Source organism: Austrofundulus limnaeus, unplaced genomic scaffold (assembly GCF_001266775.1).
Source record: "Austrofundulus limnaeus strain Quisiro unplaced genomic scaffold, Austrofundulus_limnaeus-1.0 Scaffold65, whole genome shotgun sequence".
NCBI classification, from domain to species: Eukaryota; Metazoa; Chordata; class Actinopteri; order Cyprinodontiformes; family Rivulidae; genus Austrofundulus; species Austrofundulus limnaeus.
The window spans coordinates 1,658,791-1,673,829 of NW_013952467.1; the positions used below are offsets into that span (position 1 = coordinate 1,658,791).

The 15,039-nt window shown below is 38.8% G+C and overlaps 1 protein-coding gene across 1 annotated transcript in view; it reads left to right on the forward strand.

Annotated features, from left to right (window-relative positions):
- Window positions 1-7,721, forward strand: part of cyth3b (cytohesin 3b) — a 40,911-nt gene extending 33,190 nt beyond the window's left edge. The window contains exons 10-13 of the mRNA XM_014010133.1: window positions 718-794; window positions 2,670-2,741; window positions 2,825-2,979; window positions 6,303-7,721. Coding sequence (XP_013865587.1) covers window positions 718-794; window positions 2,670-2,741; window positions 2,825-2,979; window positions 6,303-6,375 — 377 coding nt within the window. The 3' untranslated portion in view covers window positions 6,376-7,721. The remainder of the gene's footprint in view (window positions 1-717; window positions 795-2,669; window positions 2,742-2,824; window positions 2,980-6,302) is intronic.
- Window positions 7,722-15,039: the final 7,318 nt, after the last annotated feature.

Consider the following 15,039-nt stretch of genomic DNA (forward strand, 5'->3'; position numbering starts at 1 on the left):
TGTGTGTGTGTGTGTGTGTGTGTGTGTGTGTTCCTTTAGGGGTTCTTTTCCTGCCATGTTGGGTTCATATCAGCTTCTGAGTTTGCTCCTGTCTCCTGAGAGCCAAAGTTGTTTTTTCTTTTTTTTTTTTAATCCTGTGGGTCTGAAAAATGAATCATCATTAATAATTTATCGGCTCTTTGAGTCGATGTTTGAAAATAGTTCAAGCAAGTTAATGTATTTTTTTACAGTTACATTAAACAGAAGATCCAGCCTAAAATATCTTATAAATAGTAGTCTTGCTTTATGCTTTTGTATATTGCAGACTTCTGCAGTTAGTCAAAAAAGAGAAAAGAATCAAAACAACAACAAAAAAAATTATTTAAAGTGTGATTCATTTGACAGTTTACCTCTAATGCTAGTCAAATTTGTCAGTTTTAAATTGTGAGTAACAGACGTTGACATATAGCTGAAAAGAAAAGGGGTTTATTAGAGGAAACTAATTAACTTTCACTGCATGTGGAATATTTGTGTTTATGTGACAAGTTCATGTGGAAGGAGGAAATTAAATGACTAATATGAAGTAATAATGTTGTTTTAAAGAAGTAAACTCTGTAGATGTTTGTTGGCTCCTTTAAAGCGCGCCACACATCCTGCTCCTTCTTCCTGTCCGGAGACGGCCAGTCTATCACCACGGCCATCGTGTCACTTCCTGTTTCCTCTTTCTCTTCCTGTCAGGGGGGCGAGTGAAAACCTGGAAGAGAAGGTGGTTCATCCTAACAGACAACTGCCTCTATTACTTCGAATACACGACGGTGAGTCCAACATGGAGAATTAAAACTTTTGAAGGAATAAGAGGCTCCTTCTTACTGTAAATAATAAAAGCTGAATTGTTTTTAAATTATAATCAGCATCTCGACCCTGTGTTCCAACTTGAAGCATTACAGGCTGAACCTTAGGCTCTGCATGTAGCTGCTGCTATAAATGTTTATGTAATGTGAAATGAATGACAGTGTGAAGGTTTAGGAAACATTTTGTGCACAAAGTGTAATAAACCTTTTGAGATTGTAGATGTTTAGCTATTAGCTCATCAGTCCATTCAGAATTAAACTCCCTTTTTCCAAACTGGAACCATTCAAAGAAATATCTGCAGCAGGTAAGATATTTACTGTTCACGGAACCCTACTTTAAAGTAGAGAATTTGCATTTCCTGCAAAAAGGCTGTGTGAATGCTTACTGTTGATGATTTTTGCTGAATATCTAAAAAAAAGAGTTGAAACTAGCCTAAAATAGCTTTAAAAAGTAGCTGAAATAGTTGAAATTAGCACAAAGAAACAGAAAAGGCATGCTTGCTAAATTAAGCAGTACAAAGCTGAAATTAACGCAAAAAGGTGGATTTAGCTGAAAAAAAAAAAGATCAAATTAGCTAAAAAGTAGCTAAAACACACAAAAAAGCTTAAAGTAATATTTTCTAGACACTATAAGACACGTTACAGTTTTCGTGTATTATTCAGTCACACACACGTTCACACACTGACGGTGTAAGTTAAAGCATATTGTAGCCACAGCTGCCCTGGGGCAGACTGACAGAGGCAGGGCTGCCATGCACCGGTTAGCAGAACTGAACAGAAAGCAGCTGAAAGAAGCACAAAAAGTTTAAATTAGCAGAAGAATAGCAGAAAATGCCAAAATTATATCCAAATAAGCAGAAAAAAAGCTAAACTCAACAAAATAGAAGCCAAAGGAAGCTGAAATTAACAAAAAGAAGTAAAAAATAAAACAAACGCAGAACCAGAACAAAAGTACAGTAAAGATTTATGACTATTTTGAAAGGTTATAAGGAAGTTGAAAACAGCACCATTTCTTTWTAATAAGGAGAAACATGGCTGAAAAAGCTAAATATCTCAAAAAGTATAAATTGCTAAATGTCTTAGCTGTGATGTCCTGAAGGAACTGAATGTTTTCATGTATTAATTATTGAAATATCTCAAAAATTGCAGAATGAGATACGTGACAACAAAAAAACGTACAAAAGAAAAACTGATCAATAGTGTTAATATAGCATTCCCACAATAATCTGAAGCCTGTCACCTGATAAAAACACTTAATGTTGTCAAAGATATAAACACGTAAAGGCATTAATTTGTTGAGACTTCCTCACTCTCCTGTCATTTCTGCTTGATTCCAAAAYAGTTACAGTCCTAATTAGTATTTAATAAATACGTTTTTTGCTGATTGAATTCACACTTTCTTTACTCCGTCATTCCATGCCAAATCTGTTAGCAGTTCTTACAGTTTTGTTTTGTTTTGTTTTGTTTTTCAAAGCGCCTGCGCGCCCTCCCTGCAGCATCAGCAGCGTCCTCTCTTTAACCTGGTATTATCCTTCAGGACACTATCATTATGTCCCGTCCTCCAGTCTGACTGCTGCATGCTCACATTATCTGATCCTTTATCTGGAGCATGAGGACAAGTGGAGGGGAGAACACAGGGTTGATTTCAAAGCCTGCAGACCATGTCAAAGTGGATTGTTTTTCATTCCTCACAGTTCACTTTGATAGTTTCTTTTTATTTTTTGAGACATTTTATATTKTTTTCCTGCCTTGCTATTTGATGTTTTAATAAGTCCTCATTATTAACTTGTGTTCCTTCCTCCCTCCTTGTTTTTTGCCTCTTTTCCTTCCTTCCTGCAGGACAAGGAGCCTCGTGGGATCATCCCTCTGGAGAATCTTAGCATCAGGGAGGTAGAGGAGCCCAGGAAGCCTGTGAGTGTTGCCTCATCAGAGACCAAATCTTTAGCTTCATTAGTTATCTCYGCCAAAGCTGATTATCTGCTGTCTGCCTCCAGAACTGCTTCGAGTTGTACAATCCCAATCACAAAGGCCAGGTGATCAAAGCTTGCAAGACAGAGGCGGATGGACGTGTTGTTGAGGGCAACCATGTTGTTTACAGGATATCAGCGCCCACGCCTGAGGAGAAGGAGGAGTGGATTAAATCTATCAAGTAAGAGTCGCATTAACACCAGCGGTGAATAACCAATGTTAGTATTATTTAGTTTTAAAAGGGTGAAAAAGCTAGAGTCAACATTACTCTCATGTTAAAAGTCCAAAATTTGCTCTGAGTTTCAGATTTGGCTCAGTTTGTGACATTTTTACAGCTGTGTTGCAACACTTCGAAACTTATCCAATTTCGTCTTCATGGGGTCAAAAAAGAAAAGAATGCTAAGTCTTGAATCACATGGATAATCCTGACTTGGACAAGRAAAAACAGAGGAAAAGATTTTCTGTCTGGTTTTGATTGATACAGCAGGTAAAATAAGTATTGAGCATGTCACCGTTTTTCTCAGTAAATATATTACTAGAGGTGCTAATGACATGAAATTTTCACCAGATGTTGGTAACAACCCAAGTGATCCATACATACAAAGAAATCAAACCATAAATGTCCAGAAATGAAGTTATTTGTAATAATGTGGAATGGCACAGGGAAAAAGTATTGAACACACTTACTGAAATTTATCTAATACTTTGTACAAAAGCCTTTGTTGTCAATGACAGCTTCAAGACACCTCCTGTATGGAGAAACTAGTGGCATGCATTGCTCAGGTGTGATTTTGGCCCATTCTTRCACACAAACAGTCTTCAAATCTTGAAGGTTTCGTGGACCTCTTCTATGAACTCTGATCTTTAGTTCTTTCCATAGATTTTCTGTTGGATTCAGGTCAGGTGATTGGCTGGGCCATTCCAGCAGCTTTAGTTTCTTTCTCTGAAACCAACTGAGAGTTTCCTTGGCTTTGTGTTTGGGCTCATTGTCTTGCTGAAATGTCCAGCCACGTTTCATCTTCATCATCCTGGTAGATGGAAGCAGATTTTTATCAAGAATGTCTCTGTACATTTTTCCATTCATCCTTCCTTCAATTATTTGAAATTTGCCAGTACCATATGCTGAAAAACAGCCCCACACCATGATGTTCCCACCTCCAAACTTCACTGTTGGTATGGTGTTTTTGGGCTGATGTGCAGTGCCATTTGACCTCCAAACATGATGTGTATTCTGGCATCCAAACAGTTCAATGTTGATTTCATCTGACCAGACTATATTCTCCCAGTATTACACAGGCTTTAAATGTTATGCAGCAAACTTGATACCTGGCCATCATTTGGGACTGAACCAGCTGATATTAATTTGCACTGACAAGGGGCAGGCTTGCTTTCTAATTACTGAGAGAGTTCAGCTGGTGTCTTGGCTTTCCATGCCTTTTTACACCTCCCTTTCTTCATGTGTTCAATACTTTTTCCCGGTGCCATTCCACGTTATTACAAATAACTTAATTTCTGGACATTTATGGTTTGATTTCTTTGTATGTATGGATCACTTGGGTTGTTACCGACATCTGGTGAAAATTTCATGTCATTAGCACCTCTAGTAATATATTTACTGAGAAAAATGGTGATGTGTTCAATACTTATTTTACCTGCTGTATATAAGCAAACAAACTTAACTCCTTAAACCTAATATCAGCTGATTCATTGTCACTCAGGCTGTAAGCAAATCAGACTTATCGCCTATCGCCAAATGTAATCGCTCATGTCTCTGTGTGTCTGTTATCAGTTATGAAGCTAAAATATGAACCCCTCAGAACCTTCAATGTGAACTGCAAGGCAACTGGTTGGATTTTGCATAATAACTGATGAAAAGTTTTGCAAGAATCACCGTTATAAATAAAAAGTAGATCACCTGCTGCCGTGCTTGTTTTAAACAAAGATGTGGCACAATCTGCTCAGCTTGTGGCACGGATGACTCACAGCTACTACCACACCAAATCTGAGCTCAGTTACAGCAAAAGTGACTCAGCTACAGCTGCTTTTGCAAAAACAAGGGTCAGTTTCCTGTGGCGGCCATCTTGAATCAAGTAGACTCCAAAAGGAAATCAGTTGTCAACGTACAACCAGTGGAGTACTTTAAACACACACAGTGTATAAAGAAGCTAGATTGCAGTGGAGAGTGCTGCAAAAGATCTCATTTTACAAAATTATGTTTGACAGATTATTTTAGTTTATTTCTCATTTAAGTGTGAAACCGTCGTTGAAAGTGTTTTATTAAAGCTCCATTTCTCTCACAGCCCTGATGTTTGTGACCTAAATACTCTGTGCTGTATTATTGGCTGCCTGCACTGAAAATGGTGCAACATCAAAGACACTTGGCTCAGCAGAACAATAATGTGGTGCAAACTCTCATCATCCTCACTCCCTACCACCACAACAAAACGTACAGTGTGAAACCAGTGGACAGTTCTTGTAAAGCTGCAAACTTGTCCAGAAGATCCAAACTGGGTCGATTCATTGGCGGCGATGCGGGGAAACGAACCTCAGCGTGAGTTTCACCAGAGGGGGGGTCAGAGAACTCTGGTTGAGGGGAGATAAAAAGCTTTCTCGTGGAAATTAAGATTAATTTTTTTAAACTTACGTCAAGCTAAGCGGAGATGATGGCAGAGCCYTCACACTCCATCTGCTTCTTGAGTTGCGTCGTTTCAACATGATGCTGAACAATTAGTTGGTTTGTTCCGTGTTTCTCATTTCTCATTACGTCAGGTCTTTATGTGCTCAAAGACTGAAAAAGGCTCGAAAGGATCGTCATGGCAGTCTTGCTTGTGTTCTGATCACTCTACTGTAGTGTTATTGTTTCATGAAACTGGGTTGTTGGGATGACACAGAAAGCGCGGTACAGTCGACGTATGCAGATTCCACCCTGAGCGTGTGGCGCTACAAAGGGAATAGGAGAAATCAGCAGCAGGAGGGGGGGTTAGCCCGTTCTTGCTTTGTGCTGGTGTTAATGTGATTTAGCAGCCATGAAACTGGGCTTCTCAGTGGAGCCCAGCTGGCTTTCTGACTCACTGGCTCTTGTTTCATGCTGCCTCTTCATCGCTCTGAAAGAAAAGAAAAAAGGGGGGAGCAGAGGGACGATTAGAATCCAGTAATCTGGATCTCCATTGTTTGCCCTCGTTCAGGCGAGTGGATCTGCAGGGGAGTGAGAGGCCAAGTGTGGGACTGTATCTTTTACTGCGTTCTTGGCAGAGTTCTGGAAGATGGAACTCATAAGTGGTTCCAGCAAATCTGAGGAAAAACTTGGGATTGAGGCTGGGGGGTTGTCTTCAGAAACCATGGAAACCAAACTGGGTCACTACACAAACTTTTTTTCTTTTCTTTTTGATCTAGTTAAGGCGGGGGTCTGCATAAATGTGCCTCCGTTTTCACATCAAAGCTGCTTGTCTCTCCTGTCATGTGTTTTTGTTTCACGCGGTTGTCCTTTTTGATTGGTTTCTCCAGGGCCAGCATCAGCAGAGACCCTTTCTACGACATGCTGGCCACCAGGAAGAGGCGCATCGCCAACAAGAAGTGAAGAGGGACAATCACGTCCGAAGCTCCYAAACGCCTCCATCTTTGATCTCCTCCAGTTTACGTACAACGCAGCGCGCTGGGAAGAAACGACCACCCTGACCTCGGTTCGTCTCCTGAACAAGCAGCCGTGGGAGACARGTCACAGAGGGGACAGCAGAGCTTCAGGAAATCCAAAAGACATGGACTCGGTTCTRAAAAGGAGCTGCAAAAACCAGCCTGTTTGTCTTCATCTCATCGCCCCCTCGATTCCTACACCGCCTCACTCGCGATCATAACATGTTTCTGTGTCTCCTTAAAGCACATCTGCCGTGTTTCAGGTGCACATGCATGCATGTGAGTTATTAATGGCCAATGTGTTTGTGTTTGTGTGCGTCTGTGTGCAGCATCTAGAATATGTGTGCATGAGAGGTGCAAGTGTTCTCTTGCTTGTTCTTTTATATGAAAGTAAAAAAATAATAATAATAACGGTCAAAGTTCAGATTGCTGGCTGTCAGCATGGGGCTGGAAAGAGGAGAAAGATGGAGCCATCTGAGGGACGGTGGTTCAGTCAGTGCAGTAAAACCTCAGCTGGACTGTCTCTTCATCTCATTCTGGTGCTGAATATTTCCTCTCCAGGTGCCCTGCTCAGAGTAACCTCAGAAAAAAATAAACTTTTTAGGTTCAAAACAGAGGATTACAATCTTGAGTCAGCTGGGCTGATTTCATTTATTTGTTTGTATGAAGCAGAGACTTTAAAGATGTGCAGACTTGTTTTTTTTTTTTTTGTTTTGTTTTGTTTTTAGTTGAAGGGAAATGGTGCTTTTATCGAGGCTTCAGATTTAGCCCGCTTTTCTTCTGGACGTTTTAACCCTTAGATTTCAGAGCTCGTTAAATGTTGGGCAAAATAATCAGACCAACTCACGTTTCAGTTGTTTGTCTTGTTTTAAGGTTTTGTGCAAGTTTTCATTTCACTGTGATGCGTCCCTTTTCCACCACTGTGCAAGACACACAAACAATGAGCTGATGGAGACTTGGAAAGTGGAATATTTTGGACATATTTGGTAACCAGTTGCTGTCAGCCTTCATTTTTTATGGCTTTACAATAAAAGCTTGAAGGGCTTTTAATTTTCAGTAGCTCCAGCAGTGAGACATCCTTCCACAAACTACCAGTTTTTGTGAAGCTAATGAGGAATAAATGAACCAAACTGTTTTTAGTAATAATAATCAAAGTTAAAAAAAAAAGAAGGTCAAACATGTCCAGATCTGGCTTTATTGATGTTCAGTATATTTAGAAGAAACTATTGCAAAATTTAGGATTATTAATTTTCAGATATTTTTTAATCTTTAAAAATAAATTGTAGAAGTTGGTGGCTATTCTTTAATTTTTTTGTACAGCTGTATGATACCCAGTTTGTTTGTTTTTTACTGTGGTTTCAGATGTAATAAAAATATTAATGAGCTTATAAAGCTCGGCACAATAAAAAAAAGGGTCCCAAAATAGAAACTGATTTCTTGAAGATCTWAAGGGTTATAACTTTAAAAGCACTTTCTTTAATTTCATGAATTGTTTTTAGTCCTAAAGCTGGGTTTGATATCGCTCTGCAGCAGCCCAATAGGTACCAGTCTGATTAAGCTTTGTTTTCAGTTTTTTATTTCTCTATAGTGAAGATTGATGTGTTGTGATCCCATTTCCATTCGATTTGTACTCTTAAAAATCCCTGCTTGCTTTCGTGTTCCCTCTTTACAACCTAATATTCAAGTATAATTTTGTATTTATTTTTCATTTAAAAGCATAATAAGTTACGTTTGTATATATCCTARATAAGTTTTGGTATCTCTCTCTTTTGCAGTATGCACACTTTGTGTAACGAGTTTGCATCCGATAAAGTTTGGGATCTTCATTGCAAAAAGCCTTAAACACAATCGACTGAAGAGCTAAGATGAGGAAAAGAATAAAAATCAATAACTGTGACTAAAGTGTTCAAAAGCCATGACTGATAAAAAAAAGAGATGGTTCTATTTATGATAATGATAAAGATTATAATAAATATGTTAATTATGATTACTATAATAAAATGATAATATAATTGATGTCAAAATCACCAATAGTTTTCTAAGTGATTGTAAAATAAGCCTTGTTGGTCAGGGCACATTTTTTATTTTCTAAAGCGCTGTGTATGTGTAGGGGTAGATGTATTAACTTTTATATTCTCTGTAAAAACTGTTGGTCACATTATGTATACCTACATAAAGTATATGTGAAGCCTAAAGCTTTTTCATGGAGTATTTATTACTGATGTATTCACGTCCTACTTCTTTGTGTAATTAAGCTGTAAGTCATACAATAATCTTCAAATTCACGTAGCTCATATTCTTATCTTTGTGCAGAGATGTGCTGTTTAGTCCTACACAGCTGAACCCAAGCAGGTGAGTAAACAGGAAGTACAACAGAGTGTGTTAGAGTTYGAGTGAGGATGTGTGAAGAACACATATAAGTGGGGTGCTCACATTGGTCTCCAACCAGACAGTGAGCTTTAATCAAACCTTTGCATCCCTCAGATGGACACAGGGTTAGAAACACTGCGTTCTGAGCTTCTCAGGGTCCATAAAMGGGTCCRCAAGAATTATCTTCCTTTGATTACTCTGAGCCAGGCAGTGGCCTAYGTAGTGCAAAGAGGCATCACACAGACCATTGTCTTGGAGTCCAATCACCATTTTGTGGCGGCTGAGCAGCTTTTGCACAGTTACGACTTCAACCAGTGTACTTTTCCTCGTCAGGGCAAGCAGAGCTTTCCCAGACCTAAGATTTGGGCCGTTTATCAGTCCCTGTGCCTGTCTACAGTCTGTCAGCTCCCTCCAGTGGACTGAGCATTGATGTCTAATCCAGGCCTGTAGGGCAGTCCTACAGACTGTTGTTGAAATACCTACAACAGGCTCTGGTACTGTGAAATGGGCCCAAGGGCGGTTCTAGGGATGGGGCCACAGGGGCATTGGCCCCTACTGAAATCTCATTGGCCCCCTGAAGTGCCCCTGTCCTGTCACTCATCTGTCCTTTGCCTGAGAGCAATGATGGTACAGTTCCATGACCAAACACTAGAGGCGCTAATGAGTCAAACAGTAAAGTCATGCATGGATCAATCTTACAGAAGTCTTCTCTCTTCTTTAAAAAGACGAACAATTTTGCAAAAGATATTTCAACTGGCAAACAATGGCTTCATTTTCTCACGTGCTTTGAGAATATTTTATCCATGTGTAAAAATACATGTAACATCAATAAGGAGAATTTAAGCTTTTTTAATAACATTACAATACGTTACAATAGTTTTTGGCAAAAATAAATAAATTTTACAATTGTTGCAACGTATGTGACTGGTTAAATTTATACACCTTACCAAAACCAAGGATTTATGTGCAAGGGTGTTGAACAAATACATGGCTCCTCTGTGAATATTGTGGCCCCTTGATGGCCCCTTACTCAGAAAAATCCTAGATCCGCCACTGAGTGAGCCTGACTGCCATCTTCCTCAAGATAGTCAGCTCTCTCATTACCATTAACGCCAGTATGTCCTGGTACCCATTTAACAGTAACACTGTTATCTCATGCATACATCCAAGCCAGTATAAAGTGTGGCCCTTGAAGAGCTCTAATAGCAGCTTGGCTACCTGTTAGGATGAATATTTCCTTCTGTGTACACTGAAGGTCTTTGAGAGATGCCACACACTGGTGGATTGCGTACATCTCAGCTTGAAATACAGTTGCAAAACAACCTATATATAGGAGCTATAGGCGCAGATACAAGACCTTTTTCTTCTGCTGCCTTTCATTTTATTTTATTTGTATTGTGTTGTTGTATGTATTGTTTTTTTAATTAAATGAATAAAAATACTGTATAATCTAGTGGGTATTTATGCTCTCTCTCTCACTATGGTTGTGTAAAATCAGCACCCCTGCACCTACCGACCTCATTCAGAAGGGATCCATCTGTACAATAGTGAAAATACATGTGATTGGGAAACATGTCCAGAGAGGTCACTCCAGGCAGACCTGTCTTCAGTCTCTGTCCTAAAACTTAGCTCAAGTTTATATTTTATGACCATTCTGTCTCCAGGTCCTGCAGTTACTGGAACAGCAGKCCTGTCCCAGATTCTAGCGTGCTGTYAGTCAGATAGGCTTTTCCACCTAGAATGGTGTAACCTCACCGCACTGGATGCAGCTTCTCCTAAGATATGTAAATCTAGTGGAGTCAGGTCCAGCAGGACTTCCATGTCTGTCGTGGATGTTCTGATGGAACTGTGGTGTTCAGGCAGGTCAATTGTTTCCCACAGGTGAGCATCACCCCAAACAGGGTGTGTTAACGACACTCCATACCAGTCGGTGGCAAACAAACATCTATTTAGAAAAAGTAGTTTAAAAATGTCTTTGCTTATGAGCTGGTAAACTAAACACATAAAGTTTCAAAAGTCTGCTCACTACCTAAAGGCCTTGTCATACTATAACAATTTAGCCAGCTTTTACAGACATGTGAAAATTTTATGACTATTTTACATTTATTGGCTGTATATTTGATCTAATTGTTAACATTARAGTATGTATYGGTCCAAAAGCGGCTTACGTTCAGCTTTGATGTAATTTTGTGTTGGAGAAACTTTTCATAAGTTGGCACAAGTTGTCTAAAACATTATAGTGTGACAGGGCCTTAACATGCATGTTTCTTGAAGAAAAAACAACTTCAGTAATATAAAACAATTTCCAAATCACATCTATATTTAAGAGCTCATTTATTGTTTAGAGCTGAACTGATTTCCTGTGTCTGTTTAAAGCTGACCGGTCTCTAAACCTTCATCCAAAATGATCACAAATAAACTGTTTCTGTCCTGTGTGGTCTCTCATGTCTGGGTTTAAAGTTGACTTGTCTCCAAACATGACAAACAAATTATTTTTATCATGTTTGGACTTTCGCGTGTCAATTTAAAGTCGACTGTTGTGCAAATCTTTTTTCCACAAAGATCAAACACAAATGGTTTCTGACCTGTGTGGACTGTCATGTGTGCAGACATCATAAACTGTAGAACAGTTTTATAATAGTTATTTTTGGTGCTAAACATAAAGAAGATGCCTCTTAAATGTCTGAGTCTACTGGTCAGCAGGTCCGCCATATTGGGAGGGTAAACATCGGCCAGTAAAACCACTGGGGAAGGAAGGAGCTGTGGTTTCAAGAGGATATTTAACAGGTGTTAAAGATTTACGATTCATAAACCAAAACAATAAGGTAAAAGTCTTTGTTTCTTTGCTTGGAAAGATAAAATCACAAAACTGAGAGAAGACGACTTTCAATGTTGGGCTTAAAGGAAACAACTTCAATTATGAACATTCATTTGAAAATTTAATATACCCCAGAAAAATCCACAATGTATAACAACACATTTACATTATCATTTAAAGTACTAATGAAGACACGATGAATGAAAATAAAACTAATGTCAGATTTTAAATATTTCTTCAATGGCTATCACAGGAAAACGGMGGGGGGGGGGGGGGGGCATAAAATTCAGTTTGATCAATTTAGAGTTTAAGTAAAAAAAAGTTCTTCAAATACGTGCAGCTGGACAGTAACAGTTTATTTTACAGGTGAATCATTAGTTTATCAAACACTCTGTGTGCTGAAGAATTAACATCATGATCAACATTTAAAAAAGAAGCCCTCAGGATTCACTAAAACACACTAAATATACTTGTACATATAAAAACAAACATTAATTTTGCAGATTCTTTGTGTATATATAAACTGATTTAGTTTATTTTACAACAAATTCTGAAATAAACATCTTTATGGCCTGATGATGCAAAACTACAAGCAGCTGAAGTCTTTTGGCCGGCGACACAAACTCACACTGACTTGTGTCTATTCCCAAAAACACAACTCTGTTCTGACTCAGCTCCTGACAGGAATGATGATGTGAGATTTAACTCTAGTATTTAAACTGAGGATGACTCTCAGCTACCACCTCACCAAATCTTAGCTGGATATGTATAAAAACGCCTGAGTTACAGATATTTTTGTTCTGCCACTGGTCAGTTGGCTGTGGACATACCATCTTAAACTGGATTGACTCCAGTTGTTAATCAACTGTAGATGTAAACACAATGAACAAATGCTGAGAGTTTAATTAAAAAGAATTTACTTGTTATTGGGACATTTTTGCTAACAGACTTTAAAATTTGTGAAATTTTGTGATCAGTTTTGCTCATAAACTGAAGCTGTACTGATCTAAACATAATCTGATATAAACATAAACACAATCACTAGTCATTGTTCTTTAAAACAAGCCGTTTTAATTTCTAAAAACAAATCTTTGGTCTGGAAATTAGGCCAGACGAAGGACTGCACTGCAGTATCTAATTATGACCACAAGAGGTCAGAAAGTCCAGAACATTTTCTCACTATGTGTACAGCTCTGTTTTCTGCTGTTTTTAGATACAGTTTTAAAGCACAAATTTGCAAACAACATAAACCAAACTCGTTTATTAAMATAAAAAAATAAACTCAAAAGCCAAGCTCCAGATACTGCAGAACAGAACCGTAGCTCCACACCTGGATTAAACACATTTGGACATACAGTAACAACGGGGACATTGTCCCATGATCCGGAGATATCGCACACAAACACAGGTAGACCATGCAAACAGTTAATACAAGTAATTTACATTACAGCAAGTAAAAAATACTTCTAATATAGAAAACTATTTTCTAAAGAAGCAATTTTTAGCAACAAACTCTAGAGTTGCAGGGCTGAACTGGGACAATAARCCAGGCCGGGGATTTGATACCATTCCAGGTCACCACCCCGATTATCACAAACCACAAAGACTGCGTTACATTGAGCGCACTTTGAAAGCATGCCATCTGCAAACATCAGCAACTAAATACTTACAATTTTTATTATGATTATTTTATTTTTGTCCTATCAAAACAGGTCTCTCTTGCAAATAAGATCTTGGATCTCACTGAGACAACCTTAATTTTTTTTAAAATAAATAAATAAAATAATTTTTCTCCTATAGTGCAACGATCACAAGCAAACCGTTTCTGTCCTGTGTGGATCAACGTGTGTTGTTTTAAAGAGGACTTTTGTCCAAACCTTTGTTCACAACGATCACAAGCAAATGGTTTCTGTCCTGTGTGGGTTATCAAATGGTATTTTAAATATGCCTTAAATCCAAACCTTTGTCCACAAATTTCACAAACAAATGGTTTCTCTCCTGTGTGAGTTCTCATATGTTTGTTTAAAAGATACTTTTGGGGAAATGTTTTTCCACAATCATCACAACTAAATGTTTTCTGTTTTGACTGGAACYTCTTCCTTGAACCTGCAGTTTTATTCACTCTAAAACATTTCTGTGTATCCAAACAACTTGAAGACATCTTTGAGAAGCTGCAAGTTTTGCTGACAGTGTTTACWCCTGACTCAGGAGCCCGGCTGTCTTTCCAGTGTTTGTCATRGTCTTCAGGTTCTGACCCAGAGTCTAATGAGTCTTTCAGCTGAGAGTCAGAATCCACCATGTCCTCATCTTCARCGACTTCAGTCTCTGKAGAGCTGAAATAATGCTCATCAGTATTTAGATCMGGGTTTCTGGTAGTTTCTGCTCCTCGACAGTCCTCTCCACTTGTTGCTGCTTTAATCCGCTCAGCTGAGCTGCTTGTTGGAGAGGCTCCATCTCCCYCTTGAAGCTGATGAAGGTGTAAGAACAGAGGTTTCTCTTCATCATCCTCACTCTTCAAATGAACCAAAGTCAAAGCCAACCTGGTGTCACCAGTTTCCTTTTTCACATAAAGCTGTTCTTGTCTCTAGACWGACCCAAGCATTTTCRTCCTCCTTTATGTTGAGGGTATCTGGGTACTGCTGGTCCACACCAGGCCTCCGTATTTCAGGAGCTTCTTCTTTAATCAGCACTGTCTGCTGAAGATCTGCAGGAAACACTGAAACACATGAACAATAACCACAAAAACAATCACTTTTTTATAGCTGAAATCACTGAAATGAAATACTAACATTTTATAAATGTAAGTAGTAGAAAGTTCTGAGAATTGCACAAAAATGTAAGAAGTAAAAAGATGAAAAATAATTGCTTCAGTAACACCAAAATTTCTACTTATGTGTTTTGTTAGGGGCTGAGTGGTGTAGTCGCTCTTCTAATGCAGGAGTTGGCAGTTTGATTCCCTGCTATTCAGTCACATCGGAGTGTCCTTGGGCAAGACACTGAACCCTCACTAACCTCTATGTGTCCCATCAGTGTTTGGGTGTGATTTAAAGCACTGATTAGTCTGTACAGACTGATTTACTTGTATGAGCTTTGTAGAGAGACCTAGTTCCTCTACTGTACAGTGCTGAATGAATGTGAATGAGTACAAGTTGTGTTGTAAGGCGCTTTGAGTATTCTGGTTGGATAGAAAGGCGCTGAAGTACAGTTTACTTGACACCTCTGGGTGATCTGGTCAATGAATGAGTAACTTCGTGTGATGAACGCGACTCCAATATTAAAACAAATTAACTTCAGGTGTGTCCACGAATGGGCACACATAGGCCTGTCGCGATAGTCAATAAATCAATTAATTGCACGAGAGAGAGAGAGAGAGAGAGAGAGAGAGAGAGAGAGAGAGAGAGAGAGAGAGAGAGAGACAGCCTC